Here is a 15,568-nt window from a genome sequence, read left to right as displayed (position 1 = left end):
TGGAGAAATTAAATATTTGTTTGTATAGACGATACAATGTAATCTAACAGTACAATCTTACATCGTTTGAGTTCCGCTACGGTTCTTACAAGAATTTCTATATAGGGTGACAAATAGTGAGTGGTTCTTTCGATCTAATCAACGCAAGCTAAGAATTTTAAATCAAACCGAGTGTGTTTCAGATTTGTAAAGTTTTTTTTAGGAGATTTACTGTCAAGATTTTTCAAAATCAAACGCCAAAAATCAAAATCAGTTGAAAATTTTGAAAGCATCGGGATAATAGTGTTCTAGAAATCGTCGATTATCTCCTAATAAAGGTTGATAGTAGGTTAATGATAACAATGTCCTCTTAATGAATTGCTGCTCTTGAATGTTCTGTGGTTTTTTAAAGATGAGAGGTTATCTACAAAGTTTCCGAAGTGAAAGTCATAGTCTTGTTGATATAAATTCTCATCCATTACTTTGAGGTAAACGTGGCAGTCGCGTGGGAACAGATCATATTTCTACTCGTCGCTAATAACGGACATCACAATAGTAACTTCAAACAAGTAAGGAAGGGTTAAGTTCGGCTATAACCGAACATTTCATGCTCTTGCAACTTGTAAGTATTAAAGCCGAGGTAATACTTTCAGGTACATAAGACTTGTTAGATATATGGGGTCTGAAGCGGATTTTCATTCCATTTTATTCATTCTAAGCGCAAAAATGCACCGTTATTAGAAAAACACTAGATATCAAGATGACTCACATATTGACCGATATATGCGGTATTAAGTCACCCGGAAGTTCGAAAATCTTTATATTAGGGATGTGGGGACTAAATATACTATCGGCTCGATTCAAACCATTTTATACACAGATATACTATTATTAGGGAAGGATACTCTCTGAATTTCAATTGTATTATATATCCCAGACACTGACCGATATTTTCGGTGAAAAGTCAACTTTAGATTCTGGGGTTCACAAATTCGGTATTTAAGAGCTTGAATAATTTTTGTTGGATTTAGGCAATTTTTAGTCATGAGGTAGAACACACTAAAGACATCCTTCGTGCAAAGTTTTAGCCTGTTATATTAATTGCTTCTTGATTTGTGTACTGGAAAGTGAAAGAACTAAATGGTCGGAAGGATCCGAGATATGTGATTACACCAAAAGTGGGCGGTGCCACTCCCATCGTTCAATTTTGACCCCGGTTCCATTAAAGCCCTGTCATCATATCTCGGGGGTAAAAATGTAGTTATTGATTTATTCCGTTATATAGAGAGTGAGCGGGGATACCGTCGGATTTCAACCATTTCCTCATTGTCGACTAATGGCGTTTTATGGATGTGGCGGTGGTGCGAAAATGCCCATTAACGAACTCTCACTCAAGTGTTAGAGAGACGGCAAGAGAGCTCGACGTCTATCGCGAGTCCATTTGAATGGTTTTGCTGGATATTTTTTGAATGAACCGCGTCCTTGCTCGACTCGTCCCGATATAGTTGCATATTTTTTCAAAAATGGTACCGTAAACAGGTCTCTTTGAACATATTTTGCGGTTTATTTATAATTACCGGGTACTTTTTTGTCACAATTATACATTGTATACACTATATCTATCTCGAATAGTTTTAGGTAATATTTACAATCGTTAGATGAACAAAACTATTATACTCTGTGGCAACATGTTGCAAGAGTATAAAAATTTACATATTTTCTTGATATTTTACACTTCGCAGTAGTACTACAAACAAAAATACCACTGTACTCGTATTTAAAAGCTCATAAATTGCGGCGAAAAAAAAATCAATAAAGATTAGAAGTGGCAGAGGAATTGGCACTCGGCCTATAATAAAAGTGAAAACGCAACAAATTAACCAATAAGAAAATTGAAATGCCTTTAAATGCCTTTTGATTTCAGCAAATGCAGTGCTGTGCATGGAAATAGTTAAGTTTATCAAAATAATCCGATACGATGCTTCTATCGCACAATTCAAGTGTCATTATTTTTGTATAAGCGATAACTATAGTCTATTTCTGGCACTGTCTTTTTTCATTACTTTTATACATGAAATATCTCTACATTTTTGGTTCGAAAATCTTTGTAAAGTAAAGCCCTCAATTATTTTTCCAAAAATTCCGAGGTGATACAATCCCTTATTGTATTGACAAATGTTTCGACCGATTTATGATCTGTATCAGTAGTGTAACTTTTCTTTCTATTAGTCAAAGAAGCCTGAATGCTAACTGGTTCTTCGGTATTACCTTGATTTTACCATTTTATCATCATTTTAAGTTTTTGCCATTAAATTTTTGTTGTTTGTCCCTATTATTATGCCCAAAGTGTTAAAAATCCATGCAGCTTTACAAATATGGCAATGCATGCGAGTCTTTTGAAATGGAAATGTGGCACTCATCAGACTTTTGTTTAATTTATTTGCGACAGCAGAAGCCTATTTCTCATTGTTAGACTTCCAAGTGCAAGTGCCAATGTGGTCAATTAGAATCAATCACAATTCCTAGGCTGCCATTATAATCGTTATGCATGTATTTCAGCAAGAGTTACGACTTTTCTGGGTTATTATTGAGAGCCATTATTTTACGCATGCAACTATTGTGGCTTATGTTTATGACCCTTCGATGGTAAACTTTAAAATCGCTTGAAATGATTGTTGGTTATGATCGTTACAGCTCGGATTGTTATGTGTTTGGTGCGTGATTTATAGCTAGGTCTGCGAAGGAGTATTTATTTGAAAGAGGAAATCAGCGATTGTGTTGATATGGGGTCAGGGTTGGATCATTACTATTTTAATAGCGGAGATTTCGAGGCAAGCAATGTCAGATATCTTAAATGTTCCACTTGATGATGTGGAAAGTAGAGCTCTTGGTACCGGGTAGGGTATTATTCGAATAATAAGTAATATTCGGTTTGCACTATCCGGATATTCGTAAGTCGTCGACTATTCGATTAATAGTGGCCACGTTAAGACTAGTCACTTATCCTGACACTTATCATTCAAAGTAAAGAGTAAAGATTTCAAAAGTAGAATAAACTTTATAAAACCACTCTAGAAGTTTTTCAGTTAGACCTCTTTGTATATCCGCGAGCTGCTCAGTCGAATTCGGACCAAGTTGAAAATTATACTCGTAAACGGTTCGTATCGTTTAAAATATAAAGGGGGTCCATTTCGAGGTTGCCTACGTTTTTTAAAGAAAAATCACAGAAACTTCAAATTTAATGGTGAAGATCATTCGAAGAACATTCACTGGCACACCACAAACTACACCAAACCATTGTTTTTCTGAATGAAATGGCAGCTCTCGATTCTCTATAATTTGCTCTTCGTCCCAAATGCGGCAAATTTGCTTGTTTACATACCTATTAAGACAGAAATGGATCTCATCGCTGATCAAAATTCTAGCTCGAAAACGTTAGATCTCCTTCAAACTTTTCAAGAGCCCATAGAGCGATGCGATGTCACTTGGAAAGGTTGAGCGGCTTCAGTTCTTGCACAACCTGTGTTTTTTGCTCTTTCAGTTTAAGCTCTCGAAGTAAAAGTTACGATCTGATCAAAATTCTAGCTCGAAAACGTTAGATCTCCTTCAAACTTTTCAAGAGCCCATAGAGCGATGCGATGTCACTTGGAAAGGTTGAGCGGCTTCAGTTCTTGCACAACCTGTGTTTTTTGCTCTTTCAGTTTAAGATCTCGACGAAAAAGTTACGATCTCGACGCCAAATCGTTCCATACGTCAGACCGAACTGCGCCGAATCGACTCTCCACGGTATTCGTGCACCCTCTCAGTTACGGCTGCTATAATTTCTTCACTGCGTGCTGAACGTGGTCTATTCGGTCGAATATTATCCAATAATGATTGCTGGGTCTCAAGATGGGTGATGGTGTTGCGAAATGTACGTTCAGTAACCCGATTATGTTGACCCAAATTTAGCGGAGAGTGCGAAACACATTCTTTACAAAACGTGAATTTCGTAATAAAATAAAGTTGCATTTAAATGTTTAAATTTTGGCCCACCTATAAGTATATACTCAGAGTACATAAAAATGGAATATATTTCCATGATGAAGTTTCCATGCGGAAGCTTAGGCGTTTTGCCAAATTAGTAGCTTGTAATGTTCTTCCCTATGCAAAGACTTACCTGTGCATACATGTGCAACAACTTTGAGTGCAATGTGTCCACAAAAAATGCTCGTTATTTAAGCAGCGCCGGCATGCATGCTTGTTTGTTGTTGACCCACCTGATGTTGACCGCTTGAACTGCATATTGATATGAGGAAAAATGAAATAAAACTTCATTTGCTTTCTCCTTTTGTTTGGAAAGTTTCAGTTTCGTTTTAAAGTTTGTTTGTGTTGTTGGTCGCTTGTTGGGTCGAAAAGTACACTATGTAGACGCTCGCCCCTAAAAGTTTTAACGTTGTTCAATTTTACATTTTGGGAATTTTGTTGGAGTTGAATAAATGATTGAGTACATTGAACTTTGTCCTGTGCTGATTGATTTTTGATACTTAAGTATTATGTATGAAGATGTCCCACACATGCATGCGGATACTTCGAATTTATAAATATAAGGGTAGTTTGATGGGTCGCCATGTTTTTTGACTGGTCATGATGAACCATACAAACTGTTCCAATAACAAGATGAAGATTTTTTATATTTCTCTATGCTACAAAAAAATTCACCTGTTGAACGTATTTTGGTTTTAAAGGAGCCGAAGTTCTCGCTTTTTCTTGATACATATTCCTTTTTCAATGACTGAAGAACTGGCTCGCAACATATCAAGCCGCACTCGTATATTTGTGCTCACCATATTTCTTATGACATGTTTACCGAACGCTCGCTGTCTTAACAATCATTATCTTAACATACTTAAAGTTTTGCTCCCAATTTGTGCTACTTAAAAATTTAGGTATGAAGTAAACAACGTGTCACCTAAATAAAAGCCCAATAAACGAACATTTCACCTTATTAAGACCAAGAAGTCAGCGCTTTTTGTGGTTGTGTTGATCCAAGCCATCGATCGATATTTCCTAGCTTAAAATAACAATTCTTACGTTACTAACAACATTTTTACCAACACACATATAGACTTACATATATAATACATATGTACTTTTGTAACAAGTCAATTGAAAAGTTCCCGGCCTACTATAGTAAAACACATTTTTTGGCAAAAATTGTTTTTTTATTCAACATACATTCAACACACTTTGCTTCAAAATAGGCCTCAATTTCGGCAAACACCTCTTCAATCGACGAAAAGTCCTTCCCAGCGAGCATTTTTTTGAGATTTGAGGACAGGAAATAGTCGCTGGGTGCCAGATCTAGAGAATACGCTGAATACGGAAGCAATCCGAAGCCCAATTCATTGGTTTTTGCTATCGTTTCCACTGACCTAAAACAGCACTACCCTTTTCTTCAAATACAGATTTTTTCCGACGATTTCGTCCTTCAAATGAATGGTCGCCGTTGAAGGTCCTTCATTTTTAAAGGTACTAAATAAAAGTTATTCAATGCGCATTCCAAAATACATAACCTTGCCAGTCGACTATTGCGTTTTTTCACGCTTTGGAGCGGGTTCATCGTGTCAGTCCATTTGGATGACTCTCGATTGGACTTCGGAATGAAATGATGCAGCCATGTTACATCCATTGTCCAATTTCGACGCACAAACTCGGATTTATTACGCTTGAACATCTCCAAACACTGTTTCGAATCATCAACTCATCGTTGTTTTTGGTCAAAAATGAGCTTCGCCTTACGGTCATCCAAAAGTATTTTGTGGAGTATTTGATATTTTGATCGGGAACCACTATTTTGGGGAGTTCAACGTCGTCGGTGCTCATTTCACCACGTCTAAACTTAACACAAATACCAATCCTTTATGGTTGATTTCTCTGGGGCAGTGTTCGGAAACTCGTCATCTCGTCAAGTTTTTGCTTCAACTGCCTTTTGAAGGTTAGGGATTTAACTCTAGTAGCGCCATCTATGTTTCAGGCCGGAAACTTTTTAATTGACCCCTTACGTACCATATATATTTCTAAGAAATTGGTCATTGACATCGATGAATTATTGAAATTAAAGCTAAAATTCATTTGTTTGTCACTGCGCGACACTTGCTTAAACTTCCCACAGCTTTTATAGCATAAAGAACCCAAACTAAGTTCTTACCACTTTTGGTGTTTTTACTTTACTGGTCTGGGAGACCAGGCACGCAAGCACCTCCTGCTGCACGCATTGCCACAAGGATAAAAATAAACGCAAACGGCTAAGACCGGAAGTCGTGAAGTGCAAAAGCATTCGCTTTGACCTTCAGCTCCTAGAACGTGGAACGTGTGGCATTTTCCCGCAAACATAATGGGTGTTTTTAAAAGGATTCGTGCGTGTGACTTGTGGTGTCAAATGTAATGATGATTAGCAGCGAAAAAATAAATATTGTGGCACAAGTTTTCTCTTTCGTTTGCCCTTTGACCTTAAGATATGTATATACTTTCATATATGTCTATGCATATGTATCCGGGAATGTGGGGTTGGCTTTCAAAAACAGGAAGTTGTACTTTCCAACGCGATTTTGGTCAACTGTAAAAACAGCATCTAAGGCACGCGTAGAAATATGCGGACTTGCAAGCTAATAAATAACCGTTAGCGCCTTGCGAAATATGTATGTGTTTAAAAGAGAATGACTTTTTAATGCCTTTTTGCATTCTGCCGCCGGAAATAGGCTGCAGAAATGTGGAAACGAGTGCTTCAAGAAATGGAAATGAAAACAACGGTTAATTAATGGAATGAAAATATATTTATGACTAAAGTAATTTCTTCTTATTCTTCTTAATTGGTTCAATGAATTTGAACCAATATTTCTCTGGTGTGTGTCGATTCTTCTTTCACGGGTCTTATCTGTTAAATTTCTAGGCTTGAAGCTACATTGATAAGCTCAAATCAGTTTGTTGACTGTGGGCTTTAATCTTTCACACCATACGCTCGATAGAACCTTGTACGCGATGTTGAGGAGGCTGATCCCACGGTAGTTGGCGCAGATTGTGGGGTATCCCTTTTTGTGGGTTGGGCAGAGCACACTTAAATTCTAATCGTCCGGCATGCTTTCGTCCGACCATATTTTACAAAGAAGCTGCTCTTTATCAGTTCTTCGCCGCCGTGTTTGAATAGCTCGGCCGGCAATTCATCGGCCCCTCTACCTTTTTGTTCTTCAGACGGGTAATTGCTATTTGAACTTCTCCATGGTTGGGCAATGGAAAGTCCGCTTCATCGTCATCGATTGGAGAATCGGGTGCGCCATCTCATGATGTTATGCCTTCACTGCCATTCAGCAGGCTGGAGAAGTTTTCCCTCCATAATTTTAGTATGCTCTGGGCATCAGTCACTATATCGCCTCTGGGGGCTCTACAAGAGTATGATCCTTGAGACCTTCTGTTAGTCGCCGCATCTTTTCGTAAAATTTTCGAGCATTACCTCTGTCGGCCAGCTTGTCAAGCTCTTCTTACTCACGCATTTTGGCTTCTCTCTTTTTTTGCCTGCAAATGCGTCTCGCTTCCCTTTTCGACTATTTGTTAATATAAATAATATTTCCATTTTCTTTTAGTTTTAGTCAAATAATAATAATGCAAAATGAGTGAGAATTCGGAAGAAATGCCGGAAGCATCTAGTGAGACTGCCGAGTTAAGAGAAAAATCAGAAAGCACTCCCACAACAACGTGTGCAGCGCCAAAGACAACTTTACTTCACGAAGAAATAGTTTCAACTACCTCAAGAGAACAAATTGAAGAAGCTTCCACAACGCGAGAGCAAGAACAAAGCACTTCCGAAAGTATAAATGCAGAGAAAATTGAGAGTGAAAACGCAGAGATAACTGAAAGTGAAAATGTAGCCAATGCGACAGTTTCTACAGATGTTGTTGGTGCCACTGAAATCCACCGAAACGAGAGCGCCGTGGAAAGAGCGAAAGTTGGTATGGAAAAGGACGACAAAGAAACCGTGCTTGCTAAAGAAGAAGAATCCAACCAAGCCCACAATCCAAAATTTACAGAAGCAGATAAAACTCCTCAACCATCAGCTTCGGCACCTTCTACTGAAGCGCAGTTGGACGACAATTACGCACAGCATGTGACGTATGAAACCGATGGCAGCGCCATCTACACGGACCCCAATACGCACCAACGCTACAAATGGAGCACAACAGAAAATAATTGGTTGCCTTGTGATGCGGACAAAGCTGAGAGTGCAACAACGTCCACTGAAAATCCCTATGAGAATGAACACTATAAATGGTGCAGTCAAACGCAAAAGTGGATACCGAAAGTGCAGCAACAAACAACCGAAACGGAGCATTACAAATGGGATGCGGAGAAAAAGGAGTGGATACCAAAAACGGGCGGCGCACAAACAAGCGATCCAAAATCGAATGCCACTGATCCAGCGAATGTGATCTATGACATTGACGAGGACGGCCAACGCATTTACACCGATAAAGATGGCACGGTGTTCTTTTGGGATGAGAGCAAGAACGCCTGGTTTCCGAAGATCGATGATGACTTTATGGCGCACTATCAGATGAATTACGGTTTCATAGATAATACTAGTGCCTCGGAAGAGGAGGCCAGACTTAAAGCGGAGGAAGAGAAAAGGCAGAAAGAATTGGAATTGCAACGCATGACTGAGGAGGCAAAGGCGGCTGCGGAAGCGGCGGCGGCGAATGCAAATGGCGAGAGTGCACCTGCTATTAAACGGAAAGCACAGGAGCCGCCAAGTGAGTCTATTGAAATTTATTAATTTCTATGTGGTAATCAATACTTTATTGTTTTTTAGAATGGTTTGATTTGGATCCGGAGCAGAACACGAAAGTTTATGTTTCGAATTTACCCTTGGACATTACTATGGATGAGTTCGCCGAGCTGATGGGCAAATGCGGCATGATTATGCGTGATCCACAAACGCAAAAGTATAAACTGAAACTGTATGCGGAGTCCGATGGTCAACTCAAGGGCGATGGCTTGTGTGATTATATCAAAGTGAGTATCAAGATTATTTTACTTTTGCTACTTTAAATATTCTAACGGCATAGAGTGCTTTATGTGGGATTTTTGTTAAAGAAAAGTGGAACACATTTTTATAGTAAGACAATTTTACATGAAAGTGTCAACTTTCTTGTTGTGTTCCATATTCTGTTTAATTCATTCACTTTTCCAAGTCCTGGATGAAATCTTTTGCATGTCTCTTACGAATGGCTTGTTTGAGAGACACTTGATGGTGGGAATCGAAGCTTCCAGGGTCCGATTTTGCATTTTTTTTTTTAATATTTAAGCGTAGTGTGATTGATAAGGTTATGGATTCTCCATAATTTGAAGTCAATGAACTTTTTCATTATAATTAAAAATTATTGTGTTTGCCTTTTTCGGAAAAGTCCAACCTATCCTATTAGTGCCGAAATAGTATTTATTCGACCAAGAACTGATATCTCGGTGCTATTATTTAGAAATGTGTTATAATAATTAATGTTAGTCTGAGATGCAATTTTGCTAATATTAATAAGTTAGAGTACCTCAAGCTTTCATTTTTTCACAAAATATCCCTAAAGTTTTATATTATACCGATTTTTGAAAAAAAAAATTGAAATGTTATTCTAAAAATACCTTGTTCTTCTTATAAATACTACGATGATCATAACTCTGTAACAATACCGGGAAATATTACGTGGGTAATAACTCTTGAATAATGCTAGGAAATTTTACTCCGATACCAATAGATTGATAGATCTACTCTTTAGGCAATTCTGTAAAATACTAATTTACACCTTGGCATATTTTTTTGAACAATAGTGCTAGAGAAATTTTTGATAATATTAGGGGGTTAAAAGCTCTTGAATAATGTTGAAATATACTGACAGAAAGAACATAATTTTTTATAGATAATGCTGAAGCAATAAATAACATTATATTTTACTGCTAAAGCTGTTGTGTAAAATAAATATTGGTTAATACAGGGAATTTTTGGAAATAATAAATATGTAAATTTTGGTAAATATTGCACAAAATAATTGTCGTTAATGTAGAAAATTCTTTTATTATAAAAATACTCGGAAAATACTGGGAAATGTTTCTTGAAAACCCCTTTTATAGAATTTCGGAAAAATTTCTCCCATTGCTTATGGAAATTTTTAGAGGTTTTTATCATCGCGGATAATTTCGCAAAATAAAAAATACTGGTTAATACTGGGAATTTCAGAAAATTATAAATGGAAATTTTGGTTAATATTGTTTATATTAATTAAGGTTAAGGTAGGGAAATACTATTATTATTGAAATACTCCGGAAATACTGGGAAATTTCCCTTGTAAAAAACTTTTATAGGATTCGGAATTTCTCACAATCGTTATGGAAATTTAAATTTTACCACCGCAGATAATTTCGCAAAATAAAAAATACTGGGAATTTCTTGAAAAAATATATAAACAAAATTTTCATAAATATTGCACAACTTAATTGTGGTTAATGTATGGAAATTCTCTTATTATAGAAATACTCAGACAATACTGGGAAATATTTTTTTTTGTAGAATTTGGAAAAAATGCTGACCATATGTTTGGAAATTAAAGAGGTTTTTACCCACGCACTCTAACGCCACTCAACAGAACAGCTCAACGACCTTCCCTAATGTTCACTAATATTTTTTCCAATAAATAAAACATTAGTTTATTGGTGTTTTTATATAGTTTTCAAAACTTTATTGTTGCTTCAATTTTATTTATATCTTTCATATTATCAATGTATGTTTGTATGTAGCTGCGGCATTTTTGCTGATTTCCAAAATGTTTTTTACTGCTTCACGCTATCATTGGCGCTACATACATACGCTTTCATATTACAATTACAACAAAGTTTTGTTTTTGTTTTACTTACATTTTCGTTCGATCATTTTACTGTTAATTCTAGGGTTAGTTACATATTTTACGGTGCTCGATTCGCATGTTTATATATTTGCTTTGAATTACATAATTATTCTTAAATATTTACATACAAATTTTCTGTATTCGTATGCATGTAAGTGTGTATGTAAGCATCTAAGTAGAATTCAATATGTTTTCATTACGTGCTCGTTTTCATTTAAATCATTTACTCGTTTATACTACAATATCAAGACGAAAAACATACTGTGAGGTAATAATTAGATGAAAATTGCATTTAGTTTAGTTGCACATTCGAATCGGTCTACATATGTATGTTTTGTATGTACTTCGTTTCATGTATGTACATATGTATTTGTGTATGCTGTATGCTGTTATGTACAAATATTTGTATTGTAAGAGACGATCGCATACGAAATCGCTAACAATAAGTTGTTAAATATTCAAAAAACAAAAAAATTACAAAAATCGTGTTATTAATATCGTTCAGTGTTGCTTTTTTATTAACAGTGAAAATTAAAATTTAATTTTAATATTTGTTAAAAGCAATTTGTTACATGTAGTGTTTATTTAACTTATTTAAGCAACTTTTTTATAGTTTTAGTTTTATTTTATGTTTTAAAATTAAAAATACAAAAGGCTTATATTAGTAGTTTCTATATTTTTTATGAAGTTTGAGCTTCAAAATTATATTTTTAGCGCTCAATATGCTTTAAATTAGTTTATATATATTTTTTTCTTATAGTTATGATATATTTTATTATTTTTGTGCGGAAAAAGTGTCTTATATTAAATTATTTCTTAGACCCGATTAATATGTTTAACAGTATTGTGAATTTTTGGTTGAAAAAATTGTGTAAAAGCACTTAAATTTTAAATAAAAATGTGTGGAGGTTGTTAAATACATTGAAAAAAATATTTTTGTTTTCAAATTTTTTTGCATTAGTGCGTATTTTAATATTTATTTAATTTATTTTTATTTGTTGTTGGTTTTTTGCAAGTTATGTATTTTATTTCAAATATATTGATTAAAATTAATTTTTGAATTTTTGAAAATGAAAAAATATATAAAATTGTATTTTAAATTCTTAAAAATTAAAAAAAAAATAATTATGATGTTTAAAAATTAATTAGAATTTAATTTTTAATAAAAAAAATATATATAAAAATGTAATTGTAAAAATAAAAAAGCAAAAATTAATATTTATATTTTTTTAATTAAATTTTAAAAAATTTAATTAAGAAAAAAATATTGAAATTTAGTTTGAATATTTTAAATAGAAATAATTATTTTTTATAATTAATTTGAAATTAAAAAATGTGTCAAAACTTAATTTACAAATTAATTGAAATTTCATTTTATTTAAATTTTATTTAATTTTTCAAAAATTAAAATTTCAAAAATTAATTTAATTATAATTTTTTTTTAAATAAAAAATAATAAACTTTAATTAAATTTAATTTAATAAATGAAATTAATTATTATTTCTAAATTTTCAAAAAATTTATAATTAAATAACATTAAGTTTTAACTATTTTTTTTTAATTTAAAATAAAATAAAATTTTAATTTAGTTTTAATTAATTTTGTTTTAAATTAACTTTTTCATTAAATTTTGAAAAATTACAAAGTTTATTAAAATGCAATTTTACATTTTAGAAATGAATTTAAATTAAATGTTAAATTTTATAGATCAAAATTTTTTTTTAATTTTAATCTTACTTTTTACATATAAATAAATTTGTTCATAGTTTATTTAAAAATTAAAAAATTAATTTAATTTTTTATTTCAAAAAATGAATAAATAAAAAAAATTATTTCAAATTATAAAGGAATGAAAAATAATTAATTAAAATTAAAAAAGAATAAAAATTATTAATTAATTAAAGTTAAAAATAAAGTATTAATTAAAAATTAAGTAATAATTAATTTTAAAAAATTTAAAATTACTTTCGGTTTTAATTTTTGAAAATTTAAAAATTTAATTTCAATTTAATTTTAATATATTTAGTTTATTAAAAGATTTTATTATTATTTTTAAATGTGCTTTTACATAACTTTAACAATAAAGTGAGGTTAAGTCTATTGCTTTTATATAATCATAAATGTTTATAAATTACAGTTACATTGCGATAAAACTCTTTTTCCACATAACAACACACACATCCGTGCTGTTATTTATGTATGTATATACAAACAACTCAGTTTCTGGGATTTTTAATTTTTTTTTTTTAATTTTATTTATTTTCAAGTATTTCTTTAATTTTTTTCATCCTCTTCGGCTGCCTGTTGCCCACTTATAAATTAATAATATTAATTTTTTCGTAAATTTACAATCGAGTGTAGCTGGCGCAGTTGCCGAGCAGTAGACGAAGTCACTGGAGCGCCGCTCGTGTGCTACTAAAGCTAATACTATGTAGTGCCTTAGCGCTAATTTTTCTTACGAATTAAACAAGATTTTCTTTTAAACCAATTAAAAGATTAGCTTTCAACTTCTTACTTATACACACACATACACATGTGTATGTATGTATGCATATGTTAGCTATGTATGTATATGTGACAATATAAAATGGAGAGCGTGCAAGGAGCTAAAAAACAACATTGAGCGTTCACGAGTACAACTATTCAAGTGAAATAATGGCAGCAACGACTTAAATTTATAAAAAAGTATTTATGCTTATGACTTATTTTAATTAAATAATATTTCGCATGAGTTTGCGGGGATCAAGCAAAACAAATATAAATACAGTCGACTGTTTGGCTTGGCTGGGAGCTTTGAGTTTCTTGCCGAAACACAAAAATAAAAAAATAAATATATTTTTTGCCACTCAGCCGTTATATACCGTTAAATTCTAATATCCATTTTGATTTGTTGAATTTCCACCCGCCGCCGCCACTCCTCTATTCTTCCTCGTATGCCTCGTTGCCGCCATTGCCTGCCTGTTTTTGTTGCAGCAATTCTTGTGTCTTCTTGGCCTTTCGCCGTTTGCGCATTTCGAAGAATTTGCGCTGATCTTCCGGTGAGAGGCGCGACAGACGCTCGGCATATTTGCGCTTCTTCTCTTCCTTCTCTTGGCGCAGGCGTTCGTCATCTTGCTTTTTCAATGCATCGAAACGCTCTTGGCGCTTACGTTTCTCCTCCTCGGCTGCTCTTTGTTCGGCTTCGGCACGCGCCTTGACCGCTTCTTCCTCCTGCTTGATTTGCGCTTCGTGTTCCGCCTTGCGTCGTTGTTCCGCCTCTTCGAGTTCCTTCTTTATGCGCTCCTCTTCTTCTTCGATTTTACGTTGCTCCTCTTCACGGCGTGCGATCTCCTCCTGTCGCTGGCGTAGTTTCTCTTCTCGTCGTCGATTTTCTTCCGCCAGTCGTTCTAGTTCCTGTCGCTCCAGCTTGCGTGTTTCTTCCAGCTGTTCTAGTTTCAAGCGTTCTTCTTCTTCCTCCAATTGTCGTTTAATCTCTTCTTGTCGCCGCTTCTCTTCTTCCTCCAAACGTCGTCGGTTGGCTTCGTCCTCTTGGCGCTTACGTTCCTGCTGTTCGTGTAGTTCACGTTCACGTTCATCGCGTGCTTGCTTCAAACGTTCTTCGTATTCTTCGAGCTGTCGCCGCTCCGTCTCCAATCGTTCTTGTTCACGCTTCGCTTCTTCTTTGGCGCGTTCTTCTTGCTCTTTTTTCATTTGTTCCTCACGTTCCTTGCGCTCCTTCTCTTCACGTTCTCGCTGCCGTTCGATACGTTCCTGTCGTATGCGTTCTGCGCTGCTATATTCATCGTCGCGCTTCTTCTTTTCCTCGGCAAGTTGTTTCTTCAGCGCTTCCAATTCTTGATGCCGACTTTCATATTCGCGTCGTTTGACTTCCGCTTCGGCCAGTTGCTGCTGGCGTTGTCGTTCCAGATCGATGGCTTCGCGCTGTCGCAGTTCATCCAGTTCACGTCGCGGCTTTTCGGTTTGTTCGTATGATTTCGGTTGTTGGTCCTGTTGTTCTTGTTCCTGTAGGTGCCGTTGTCGTTCACGCTCTTGATTCGCCAGTATGCGCAGCCGTTGTTCGTTCCATTTGCGTTCCTTCTCCTTTTGCATTTGTTGTGCGCGTTGTCTCTTGCGCTCCAAACGACGCTTCTCCTTCTGCCGTTGTCGCCATACGACACGATCATGCGGCATTTGCTTTTGTCCGTTTCGCGCCCGACTGGCTGCGTTGGGCGCGTTTGGCGCTGCTGTAGCCGGCACCGGTATTTCGTTGTAATGTGCCAAAGTTGTTGGCGAGTTCGAGGTCGCTTGTGCATCGATATCGTTCGGATGGATTGTGGTCGGTCGGTTTGGACGACGTCCTGCGCGTCCACGATTGTGTCCGGCTCTGCCGCGTGGCTTCGGTAGCACGATCTGTTCGTCACTGCCATCGGCCTTTACGATGACATTGGATCTGAAAGTGGAAAGTAGCGGTTTTGTGAATATTATTTTGTTGGCAAGGTTTTATATAGCTTAGATCTAAGTTTTTACGTTTAAAACTAATCTATATCTGCATTTTTGTTTTTGCAGGTGGAGTCTGTGGGTTTGGCTTTAAATATTTTGGATGAGTATAACCTTCGTGGTCACAAAATACGCGTGCAACGTGCCAAATTTCAGATGCGTGGCGAATATAATCCAGCTTTGAAACCGAA

The 15,568-nt window shown here is 35.3% G+C and overlaps 2 protein-coding genes across 9 annotated transcripts in view; one reads left to right on the top strand and one right to left on the bottom strand.

Annotated features, from left to right (window-relative positions):
• LOC105222449 (uncharacterized) overlaps positions 1–15,568 on the top strand; it is a 32,892-nt gene that overhangs the window by 15,685 nt on the left and 1,639 nt on the right. For 3 of the 7 annotated variants that reach the window (XM_049458963.1, XM_049458966.1, XM_049458964.1), the window contains 3 exons: positions 7,599–8,762; positions 8,822–9,024; positions 15,447–15,568. In XM_049458963.1, the coding sequence (XP_049314920.1) occupies positions 7,625–8,762; positions 8,822–9,024; positions 15,447–15,568 (1,463 nt within the window). In that variant the 5' untranslated portion in view covers positions 7,599–7,624. Of the gene's footprint in view, positions 1–528; positions 549–7,086; positions 7,214–7,598; positions 8,763–8,821; positions 9,025–15,446 lie in introns of those variants that run through there. The other 4 variants (XM_049458965.1, XM_049458968.1, XM_049458969.1 and 1 more) reach the window with 3 other exon arrangements.
• The window catches only part of LOC105222450 (trichohyalin), a 95,017-nt gene continuing 92,624 nt past the window's right edge, over positions 13,176–15,568 (bottom strand). For both annotated transcript variants that reach the window (XM_049458960.1, XM_049458961.1), the window contains exon 7: positions 13,176–15,330. In XM_049458960.1, the coding sequence (XP_049314917.1) occupies positions 13,821–15,330 (1,510 nt within the window). In that variant the 3' untranslated portion in view covers positions 13,176–13,820. The remainder of the gene's footprint in view (positions 15,331–15,568) is intronic.

This window comes from Bactrocera dorsalis, chromosome 5 (assembly GCF_023373825.1).
Source record: "Bactrocera dorsalis isolate Fly_Bdor chromosome 5, ASM2337382v1, whole genome shotgun sequence".
NCBI classification, from domain to species: domain Eukaryota; kingdom Metazoa; phylum Arthropoda; class Insecta; order Diptera; family Tephritidae; genus Bactrocera; species Bactrocera dorsalis.
This window is presented reverse-complemented; position numbering and strand designations above follow the sequence as displayed.